The sequence below is a fragment of the Seriola lalandi genome, unplaced genomic scaffold (genome assembly GCF_002814215.2).
Source record: "Seriola lalandi dorsalis isolate HSWRI2012SDOR001 ecotype SW California unplaced genomic scaffold, Sedor1 jcf7180002054671, whole genome shotgun sequence".
Classification (NCBI taxonomy): domain Eukaryota; kingdom Metazoa; phylum Chordata; class Actinopteri; order Carangiformes; family Carangidae; genus Seriola; species Seriola lalandi.
Genome location: NW_019525224.1, coordinates 1 through 11078, shown reverse-complemented (window position 1 = coordinate 11078; position 11078 = coordinate 1). Strand labels below are relative to the sequence as shown.

General features: G+C 41.3%; 1 protein-coding gene across 2 annotated transcripts in view; it reads right to left on the bottom strand.

Annotated features, from left to right (window-relative positions):
* sh2d3ca (SH2 domain containing 3Ca) overlaps nt 1–7184 on the bottom strand; it is a 52011-nt gene extending 44827 nt beyond the window's left edge. Inside the window, exons 1-4 of one of the 2 annotated variants that reach the window (XM_023421343.2) lie at nt 6949–7184; nt 5925–6197; nt 5308–5815; nt 2096–2135 (exon numbers count right to left, since the gene is read on the bottom strand). In XM_023421343.2, coding sequence (XP_023277111.1) covers nt 2096–2135; nt 5308–5815; nt 5925–6197; nt 6949–6967 — 840 coding nt within the window. In that variant the 5' untranslated portion in view covers nt 6968–7184. The remainder of the gene's footprint in view (nt 1–2095; nt 2136–5307; nt 5816–5924; nt 6198–6948) is intronic. The other variant, XM_087177977.1, reaches the window with a different exon arrangement.
* Between the last annotated feature and the right edge of the window lie 3894 nt (nt 7185–11078).

The following is an 11078-nucleotide window of genomic DNA, read 5'->3' as shown; positions in this document are numbered from 1 at the left end:
AGGGGCTGTTATGATGTGTGAGAGTGGGGGTGGGTGGGGGGAATCTAGGTGACAAAACATATACAGGGATTTGGGGGAAAAAAAAAAAAAAAAAAAAAGCAGGCGCGTTGGGGTTAAAAGCAGAAAACAGTGACCCTACTTCACTTCTCCCTTTTAAAATCTGAATGTTGTGCTGTGTGTTGGTGATCATCCAGTGTCACATGCAAGAAATATGTTGGAAATGCATGTTAAGAGCTCTCAGTCACGCATATGTCAGGCTTACTTAAAAGTGAAAAACTTAAGAACTGGAACAAGTCAGGCGACATTTTACCAGTGTGACATTAAGTCCCAAGTACAGGAGTGTCCTTGTCTCAAAATCTCCACTATGATAATAATAATAATAATAATAATAATAATAATAATAATAATAATAATCTCATAAAAATTCTTTGTTTTATGTGAGTGTCATAAACTGCTTCATATTATAAAACATTAAACATAGCACTCTGTGTCAGGAAGCCTTTGTTCATTTTAAGTCTGTTTGATTGACATAACACACAGCAGTGTTTTACAATGAACGTGAGCCACTTTGCCTGAGATAAAGACTATATCAGTAACATTACAAAAAAACATATACACATAAAACATTAACATTCAGGGGGAAAGAGAATCCACTTATCTAATGAGGTGTTTAGGCTTTCATCTAACTTATCTACTTAATTACCAAGTCGGCTGAACTAAATCTAGACATCTAAATGTAATTCATAAATGGTTTCTTGACGCTATTAAAGTTTTGTTTACAACAGTTATGCTTGTAAAAGAAGCAGTAAAACAAGCCTATATTCTCATTTATGAGAAATTGACGCAAGCGCACTATTTACATGCTGTTGTTAAAATCCTAACAAGGGGAGGGATTTAACTGTAGTCAATCTGTGGTGGCCAGGGGGAAGTTGCATGCATTTGTTTTACAAAAGGAAGACAGATCAGGGTCATAGGAGAAGGCTTTTACCAGCTCACCTGTGATGTATAATCAATAGAAAAACAGATCCCAAGAGCCCAACAGTTCACTTCAGTCTGTCCTTCCCTCTCTCTTACTTCCTCCTTCCTTCCTTTTTGAGCCTCACTTTCTTGCTCTCCCTTCCCAATTTTGCTCTCAGTTTGAAGTCCAATATTTGAACTTAGGCTTGTTTGTAGTTTACAGGATGCATGACTGCCTATCATCCGCCTCCAAGGTCAGGAAACAAGCTTCACATGCTCTCTGATCTTCAAGGAGTTCACAACTCGAGCATATGGCCCCACCTACTGGCTGCAGCGCAGACTGCCGCCCCGGCTGCACACTGCTGACATGAGCACTGCTTCGCTCCAAATTCAATTAGCTAAATGGCAGACTGAATTAGGCTAAATGCAGAGTGAGCCCGCTGAAATGAGAATAACTGTTGAGGACTAAGGGCTAATAATCAGCCGCAATTACATCTGAGCGCACACGTTAAAAAAATCTAATTCAATAATACGCGAAGGAGGAGGAAATTCAAACTGCATTGCTCATTTAGGCTGAAATTCATATCTACCGGGTAAGTCAGGCATTAAATGTGTGTGCATGTGTGTCGCTGGGAGAACACAGAGACACAGTGATGGGTGGGATTATTATGAGCAGGGAAAAAAAAAGTAGAAAAATGTTTGTACTATCACCATCCTATGATCAGCGTTCTCATATTCATCATCGATACCACTGGGAGACAGAGAGGTGCTGAGATTTAAATCAAGCACTAGTACTGTTGATCTTTTGACATTTGGCTTAAGCGGAAGAAGAGGTGAAAAATTTATGGAGTAACTTTTTTTTTTTTCAGGATAACGCTGTTGGATATTAGCTTTAGCATCTAATATTTCACAGAGACTGAAAATAATCATCAGTGACAATCGCGTCTGTCATTTTGGAGCTTTGATGATCATTTTAGCCATAATTATGCAGACCTTTGTTTCATTGTGTGAGACAGATTTTCTGTGGGGAAAATATTCAATTTCATGCATGTACACACAGAGAATAATACCCACATATCTGAGAGCATACACCCTGACACGAGACGACACATACAGATGCACATACATCTGGACCTACCTGGACATATTCAGCCTGGCTCTCTGCTGGCTCCATGTGGCTGAAGAGATAAAAAAACAAAAGAGAGAACAGTTAGTGGAAAAAAAGACAAAACAGAGGAAATGTTGAACAGGAAAAAGACTGTAAACCTCTGTCAAAAGGTGTGTGTATCAACACACACACTTGCCCTTTTGTGTTTGATCTGGTCCTGTAACAGGTGCAGACAAAAAAACATGCCTGTATTCCCATGACCCACTTCTGCAGGGGCCTCTCCAGTGGGTAAAATCTTGTTGCAGCCTCATGGAAAATGGATAGATAACAAACCCCACTGAGCGTCTGAGGTTGCTGAATATGGAGCCGGCCTCTCAAATCTCTCGGGGACCATAACTCACACTTTTACGCTCATGATGGATTCGGATCATGTGTCAAAAACCCTGCTGTGCTGTAGTCTTGGGAGCCGCACTGTGGGGTACTGCTGTGCGGCTTTCTGATACGGAGCAGGCGTGAGCAAAAAGGGGCAATTACACTCCCAGACAAGTTTTTAGATCAATCCGCACAGTTCCCAGTTGCATGATGGGTCTCATAAGGCCCAGAGCAAAACTGTGTTACACATGACCACAGAGAGGCCAGATCAAAGGCTCACATCATGGCATTGGGCTCGGGAATGTTAATGGGTCCCACGGCAGAGGAGCCCTACATTCCCCTCCCAAACTGCTCATGTGCTGGATCTCAGTTTAAAAAAAAAAAAAATTGTATAAATATAAAATATTTTTCTTCATCGTTCACGCTGATAATATCAGCAATTATTCAGAGGGAATGAGATGAAAGAATGTGACTGCGCTGTAGATCTAAAAACATACCAATCATACATGAAGCTTTGAAAACAAAGGGCACACCAGAGCTGCAGTTTATGTCAAGGGTTAGCCTATACAATTCAATTCATTTGAAATTGGCTATGAATGTGCAGCGGTATCTAACTATCATTTTCATTATCAATTAATGTATGGATCATTATCTGGATTAGTCGATTCACTGGTTTATCTACAAAATGTAAAACAGGGGAAAACGTCTGGAGCTATTTCCTAAAGGCCAAAGCGTTACAGTGTAATAGATGGTTTTTCCCACCAACAGTCCCAAAACCCCAAAATAATCAATTTACTATCACATCAGACAAAGACAAGCAGCAAATCTTAACAAGTGAGAAGCAGGAAATGGCTAACGTTTGGCGTTTTTTCTTTAAAAACCAATTTGAACAGTTAATCAATCATCAAAAGAGCCAATCAATTTTTGACAATCAACTATAACAGATTCAGCTCTACAAAAATGCAGCACAGCAGACTCCAAGGTCTGACTCCAATATTTTGTTTTAGCTGATCGACAGCTCAAACAAATGGTTTTCAGTTTACTGTCATATATGACCAAAAGAAAAAGCATCAAATCATCAAAACAGCAACTGATTAATTTTCTGTTTATGGAATAATCAATTATCAACTACTTGTTTCACCTCTAGCTATGACATGAGTTAACATGGGGGGGGCATCCTTCCATCCTCCCCTTTTTTCAAATGAGTGCCAAACACTTTGAGAGCTCTGCTCCACCAGACAGTGAGACGAAAGAGCAAAACCCATAATTACAGCAGCTGAGCTGACGATCTAAGGAACACCATTACAGCATTTGATTTCTGAGCCAAGTCTTACCAGCCACCAAAAATCACCACTATACACTGTGTGAGAATCACCAGAAGAAGCTTTTTTCCCCCAAAAAGTACCAGGTGAAGAGGTGAGGAGCTGAGGTTTGGAGAGAAGAAGAACAGGAGAGAGGAATGGACAAAAAAGACTGAGATGATTTAGGGCTGAGCAGACAGACAGAAGAGAGAGAGAGAGAGAGAGAGAGAGAGAGCTCTTTGATGTGCCTATACTGAACTTGCAGTACATTACAGAACTCTTATTTCCCACGGTCCCCGGCCTGACCTAACGGGGCTGATGTTGCACGCTCACACATGCCAGCCCATAGATGCCAGCGCAGCTCCAGCTCCAGCCTGTAGCCGGGCACGCACGCACACACGCAGTGCAAATCCCCCCCTTGTAACACGATACACGAACTCTGCTATCATGCATTGAATATTGGAGGCAGTGAGACCTTGGCATGTCATGGGAAAGCAGCGAGAAAATCCAATCTGTTCGGCTGAGAGGAGGAGGAGGAAGAGGAGGAGGAGGAGGAGGAGGAGGAGGGTGCCCACCTCTCAGGAGTTACGGTACATTTTCCCTTAAAACTCTACAAGAAACTTCTGCTGACACTTTGTTTCACATTACTACCTTACGATACGCGCACGATAGGCAAACACAAAGGCTGGTTTCTGTCGCTGTCTCCTGTGTGTCAGAACAAATCAAGGCAAACATCAAACCAGCGGCAGCTTTCAAGCAGCTGCTTCTGATCAATACACTGAATCAATGTTACCTGCTGCCTTTAACACACGCAGTAATGAATCGTGTTGTCTTCTCACCTCACACCCATCGCCTGAGACAAGTCCGGCACACGGCAAAGCCAGCGCAAACCTCTAAGTGTCAACTAGCCAACTTTCCCCCGGTAAGTTTTTTTTTTTTTTTTTTTTGGGTAAAACTGCAGATCTACGCCCCCTGGCTGACGCACGGAGCATGGCCGGTGAACCTGACATAGAGGCCCGGGGCAAAACTGTCCCTCTGGGCCCCCCTGGTCCAATTCTCTCTGAGCAACTTGTACAGTTTTTGTAAGCAGGTATGTACAACATGTAAGCACAAAACAGAAACAGTGCAGTGCGAAAACTAGGCTCAGATCCTTTAAACAAGGACAAGTGCCAAAAAAAACATGACAAGTAAAAACCCTTGATTCAAACTCCACCTCCACCTTATCACGTACTTACTGTATAAATGAACATAAAATGGAAATACTCTAGCAAACTTCAAATACCTCAACAGTAATAAACGTACTTGGTTTCCAGCACTGATTTTGATACAGTGCCTGTGTTCAATACTACAACAAACAAAGCTTATGTGCTTTTTCACTTTATGATCCTCATATAGTGTCATGAAAAGATTGAAGTTAGATTGTAGCCTTCTATGTGTATCACAAAATCTGGGTGAAACTGTAACAGGAATGAGCCTTTTAATGAACGGTACACCCTGGCCCCAGTCAGTAATTACACAAATTTAACAATTAAACACTTTAACAATTTTTGAAAGAAAAAAAAAACTCACCAGTAAATGCTCTCAGACTTTAGGTTTCCTTTATCTGCTCCTTCAGTGAGTCCACTGCTCTCTGCCACCTCCACTGTTTTAGACACAACCCCGGGCTCTAACCCAACATCCTCATGAGTCTTGGTCTGATCGTTCCCTTGGCTGAGTGGAGGTGACGAAGTCTCTTCAGGGTTCAAGTCCCCACCTGCCTGGGTGATTTCTTGCTCGTCACAAGCCTCTGGTTGAAGTGTAGCACTTGAGCCACCAGATGGCGGCACATCTGTGGGTCCGGAGGTGACGCTTTGGGTGTTTGTGTCATTGGTATCACCTGTAGGTTTGAGCTGCGTCTTGTCATCAGTGAGGGAGTCCTGGGTGAGCCCAGAGTCAGCTTCAACTTCAGCTTCATCCTGGGCCACTTTGAATGAGACGGCTGTGATTCTCAGGGGGTCACGGTCCCCTGCAGGTCTCTGGCTTTGACTTCTGCTGAGGTTGCTCTTGTCTTTGCTCTTCTTATTGCTGCTGGAGCCTCCTAGAGAAGAAGGGAGCATCAGAAATAAACACACAGAAAAGAATCAAAACTAACTGCTGTGTTGCAGTATTCATCACTTAAGTGCTGATCAGGATTTCTGCTGCTTTACCTTTTTGACTCTTGTCCCTCCTCTTCATCAGTAGCCGTGGCAGCGTACCTACATGCGTGTAGCTCTCACTGGAGCGGACGTAGCTGGACGTGCGAGGACGCATGGCATCCAGGTCGTCCACTGTCGCTTCAGCAACTGGAGCCAGAATCTTAGTGGAGACAGTAGCACAGTCACTGCCATCTCCAGGCACACACCCAGACTTCGACTTGGAGTCAGATTTCTCACTGGAGCGGCGAAAGGAGAGGTTGGTGAGGCTTCCGAACCACTTGAAACCTTGGGAGGAGAAATGATTGAAGGAGTAGAGGGACAATGATAACATGAAGTTAGAATTTTTTCTTATTTGTCAGTGCTCAGGCAGAAAAGGGGAAGAGAATTTAGAGAAGCTGAGTTAATTAAAGCTGCACGATATCAATAAGAGATCAAATTAGTAAGTGTAAAGGTGTGAAACCTACTGTGAATTTACGCCCAGCTCGCTTCCCTTCACATCTATCCACTGAGTGTTTGTGTTCATTTGTAGCCATCAAGTGAAGTGTACACTTTCATGTACCATTTGCGTGTGAGATGTGAGTGTGTGGGTCTTCCATGGTTGTCTCTATGTGTCAATACCAGTAGGCACGAAAGGGGACTTCTTTTTTTCCTTTTTCCTGTTACTAATTTGACTTAATTACTTTTTTTTTTTAACACAGAAGCAAAGACCTGATTTTAAAAATATATACTGTAACTTAAATCATATACATTACTAAAAGATGATAAACCCTAAGCAATGTAACTTAACTGACTTAATAAAACTGAAAAAAATCTTCTTTCTCAAGAGAAATCATTTCAGTTGCAGGTTGATTCTTGCGTGTCATCATTATCACCAAAACACTGCAAAACTGACACGGCAGTGTCTCCACCATCAGCACTGGTTAACCCACCTGCTCACACCCCGGCTCACTGTATGTTTAAACAGACAAACAAGGCTCAGCTGCTCTACACACAGATTTACTCAAACACACACACACACACAAACACAAATACTCACTCAGTTTCCGTATGCTCATGTTGTGGCTGCAGTGTGGCTAAAAAGATCAGCTGCAGGTGATGGATCATCTGAGAGAAGATTCAGTCAGGCAGAGGAGGAGAGCCAGATAAGGTGGATAGGTTCTTGCTGTGGAGGAGAACCATGGGTTTGAACCACAGTTCCTCTCTGTGGGTGAGATACTGCACCAAGTTTGCATGCGGGGAGGGAGACAAAACAGAGAGATGAGCAGCAGAGGCAGAGCAGACCGTGACACTTCCTGTGTAAAGCTCAGGGGACCAATGGTACGAGGAAATGAAAAGACAAGAATGAGATGATGGGGTTGACACAGGAAGATAAAAATATGAATATGTGAAACATGTGAGGTCGCTGGTTTCTGGCCAGAATCAAACAGTGTTGAAAGAATAGAGTGAGTGTTGACAGTAACTAGGAGGGGTGTAAAGAAAAGTGGTGATCAGTGACTTTTGTCCCGCTGAAATAAAAAGCTGGTTATAAACTCATTCAGAGGTAATAATAGGCTCACTATCACCTACTTCAAACGAGGAGTCCTTTCCCAATGCAGTTTATATATGTAGTTAATGATTGATCAGGGCACTGATTCTTAATCTGTTGTGATGTTGCCGCTGGTTTCTGCTGATGAAGATAAGGTTCACTGAACTTTAAGTGTTAAACCATATTCATTTAGTAACTTGGACAAGTCTTTGATTGTATGAAAGCTTGTACATCTCAGCTCAATGCGGGCCCCCAGAATTTGCATCTGATTTCTGTGAGTGCGAGTGAAAAGTCAGACTAGGCAGCGGTGGTGTGTATGCCATTCATTCTTCCACAGGATGGAAATATACTAATTTCAGCTATTTGGGTGATCATCTTGGATTTCTGATGAAAGAGTGGTGGGTTTTATCAAATGGCAACTTGCCAATCAGTTGGGTTTAATTAAATAAGACGCATTCAGAAAGCGCAGCACATCCCGGAATCATCCATCTTTTAAAAGTCTTAAAAAGCCCTCTGTTGGGTCAGTCATTACAAACTCATGCTGTGCTGCCATCAGGAAGAGAGGAAGTCACAAAGTTTCAAACATTTCAAGTTGAAATTTGGGTGTATGTATTTAAAAGGATGAAAAAGATAGATGGAACATATCTATTTGATTGAATATTACAGCTTTACAAATCACAGTCTTGGGTTCGATGTATATACTGATACAGGACGATACAGTACAGATACAGTGATGTGATGATGTCAGGCAGTGTGGAACAGGGTGATTTTCTTCTTCTTCGAAATCTTATGCTACTTTATGGTGAAACAAAAGAGGAAAACTGCATCTTAAAAAATGACACATTTGAGAAGGAGGCTCTTCACAGGGGTGTTTTCTGAGACGGTCGCTGCAAAGTGATAGCAGCTGCAGGTTTTTTATGTTTCCCTGACAGATGACCTCATCAGAGGGCAGAAGGGTGTGACTTTAAAACCAGAGACCAGGGTTAGCATCCTGTCTCCTATCAGCAGTCAGTGCTTCTTATAAACATGACCACAGTCCATTGACCAGTCTTGAACATAGAGGTGGCAGGTCAGTAAACACGGTGTGATTTGTATGTTTTGTTTTAAGCTGTCAAATGGCAGGGACTTACAAATGATCTATTAGGTCATTTTTGTGGGAGGACTTTTGGTTTGTTCTTTTCACATTTCACATGCTATGCGGTAGTTCCATGAAAGCCTCAATTATGGCATTTAGTTTTCAGAATGAGAATTCCACAAGAGACAAACAGTCAAACCTCAGAGTTAGACAGGTTTTTGCATATAGTACATGTTTTCAAGTGACCTCATTTTTGGTAAATTCATATATAGTTTAGTGTATTGTTTCAAAACAAAAAAGAAAAGAGCTTGACTTATCATTTGGAATCTTTTTTATATTCTTTTTCGTGTTTATTTATTTACAGTACATATCTTATTTATTTATTTCTTATTATTATTTAAGGATCTATACAAATGCACAATATATAATTTAATGTATCCATTTTGGTTAGACATTTGACTTATGTTTATTTGTTTCTTTAAAACATACATAATTCAGTACATTCTAATGCGATTCCTTGTTTCATATGTCAGATCACACACCATCAGTTAAGTTGCTAAAGTAACACAAATATAGTAATGATTGCCATACTCTAGTGTGTTGTTAGCGTATGCAAGTCTAATTGGTGTTCAGCATGTGCCGCAATTCTGCCTTGGTTTTCACTTCCTGTTGACTTTCGGGCGTGTGGCTTCTGCAAAGACACTTTTTGTCTTCCTGTACCACATCAATATGTGTAGTTTTGAAACTGAGAAAGGCAGAGAACAGAGGGAAATACATTGCACAGCAAAATGAAGCACTATAACATCTTTTGTTCATTTTCTTCCATTTTGCACACAAAGATCCCCAGAAGATAATATTTCAGACTCCCACACTTGACTGCTCAGTTGTTTCATCAACACGTTTCCTGGTTTGATTGTGTCAACAAAACTGAAAATCACTTTCAGCCCCTTAATCCGTGGACAAAAGGCTCTCCGAAAGCACACATGCATCCTCAGCCAAGAAGCTTTTCAGCGTACAAGCTGTTCCCTTCATGGGCCGCTGCTGTTATGTCTCAGTGTAAACTGACTCAGTGAACGTCTCAGCATCACAGAAAGATCCACTGTGGTTACTTTATATAATTTCTCGTTAACCGCCTACAGCCACACTTCCATCCTTCTGTCACACACGTACTTCACCGATCACTGTAGATACGCATGTTTGATTTACAGCTGATAAATTAGCTGAACACACCCAATTAGGAGTCATTAGGGCTATTTTCATAACAGCTCATGATGAGGGCCATGAACTGTTGCTTAATTACCGGCCTAATGGTTCATTTCATCCCCTCATACATACAGTACATACTGCTAATTATTCTTCTATCTAAAAAAAAAGGGGGCTTTGAATGCAGTATATTTCTGTGACACACTGGGCAGCTAGTCCCAATGACCAATATCATTTCCCTGTCAGAGACCTGGTCCCCTTAGGGCCAAAGGTTAACCCTTTGGTGCAGCCTGTAGACTGAACATTACTGCTGCTGACTGCTCTGTAATCCACCAGTACGGAGATAGATTCAGTAAAGTGAGAAATGTGTATGATGTAGTGTGGTAAACATTCACACTTACACATGTGCAAGAAAACCCACACTCTGAGGTAATAGGCTGGATGTTCATTTTAGACTTTGTGTCCCTACCTGGGGTGAGTGTGTGTGTGTGTGTGTGTGTGTGTGTGTGTGTGTGTGTTACTTTAATTTCACCTTGATGAAAAACAAGCCTTCAATAATTCAACTCTCCCCCTCCTCGTGTGATGACAAATATCAGTCACTGTGACCCAAGGCCACGCTGATACCCTGCACCCTGTGAAAGAAACATACAAAACTGAAACCTTATGTAGACAAAAAAACAGAAAGGTTGTTTTTTTGACTGAGGTCCCCTCCCTGTTTTGTTCCCATTTCATTTTATTTTATTTCCTCAATCACATATACGGTGTAATAAATATAAATATCGAGACAATTCTGATCTTTCATCAGTTTATCACACATTTGAATAACACCAAATACTACTTACTGTTACTCCTTGTTTGTGAAATATAAACTTATTACTGGATGACTTCTACAATGCACTGTACCTGCTGAGCATTAATGTACAATGCATTGGGTGTGTCCTGCTACAGCACATTTACAAAATCATCTATGCATCTATGCATGTTCTTTGTTAGAACATGAGTGGATGATCAAGGACAACTGCTGTGGACTCTGAAGCTGTAGTCAGCTGCAGCAGAGGAAGAAATATTCACATCTCTCTCTTATCATCATCAAAATTTTCTTTAAGTAACAAAAGTAACAGTACATATCATTATATAGGTATGGCTGCTTTTGGGGTTATCATTTTGCACATCAGATTATTACTGATTAATCTATCATATTTAATAAACTACAATAATCATATGATTTGAAGCTGTCAAAAAAAAAAATGACAAACTGCAACAACAAAAAAACACAGCAGAAGAAGTAGAGAAAAGGTCACGGCCGAAGAGTCAGTCAGAGCTGTTTTGTAACCGAGCAGTGCACACATATTTTTTCTTTTGT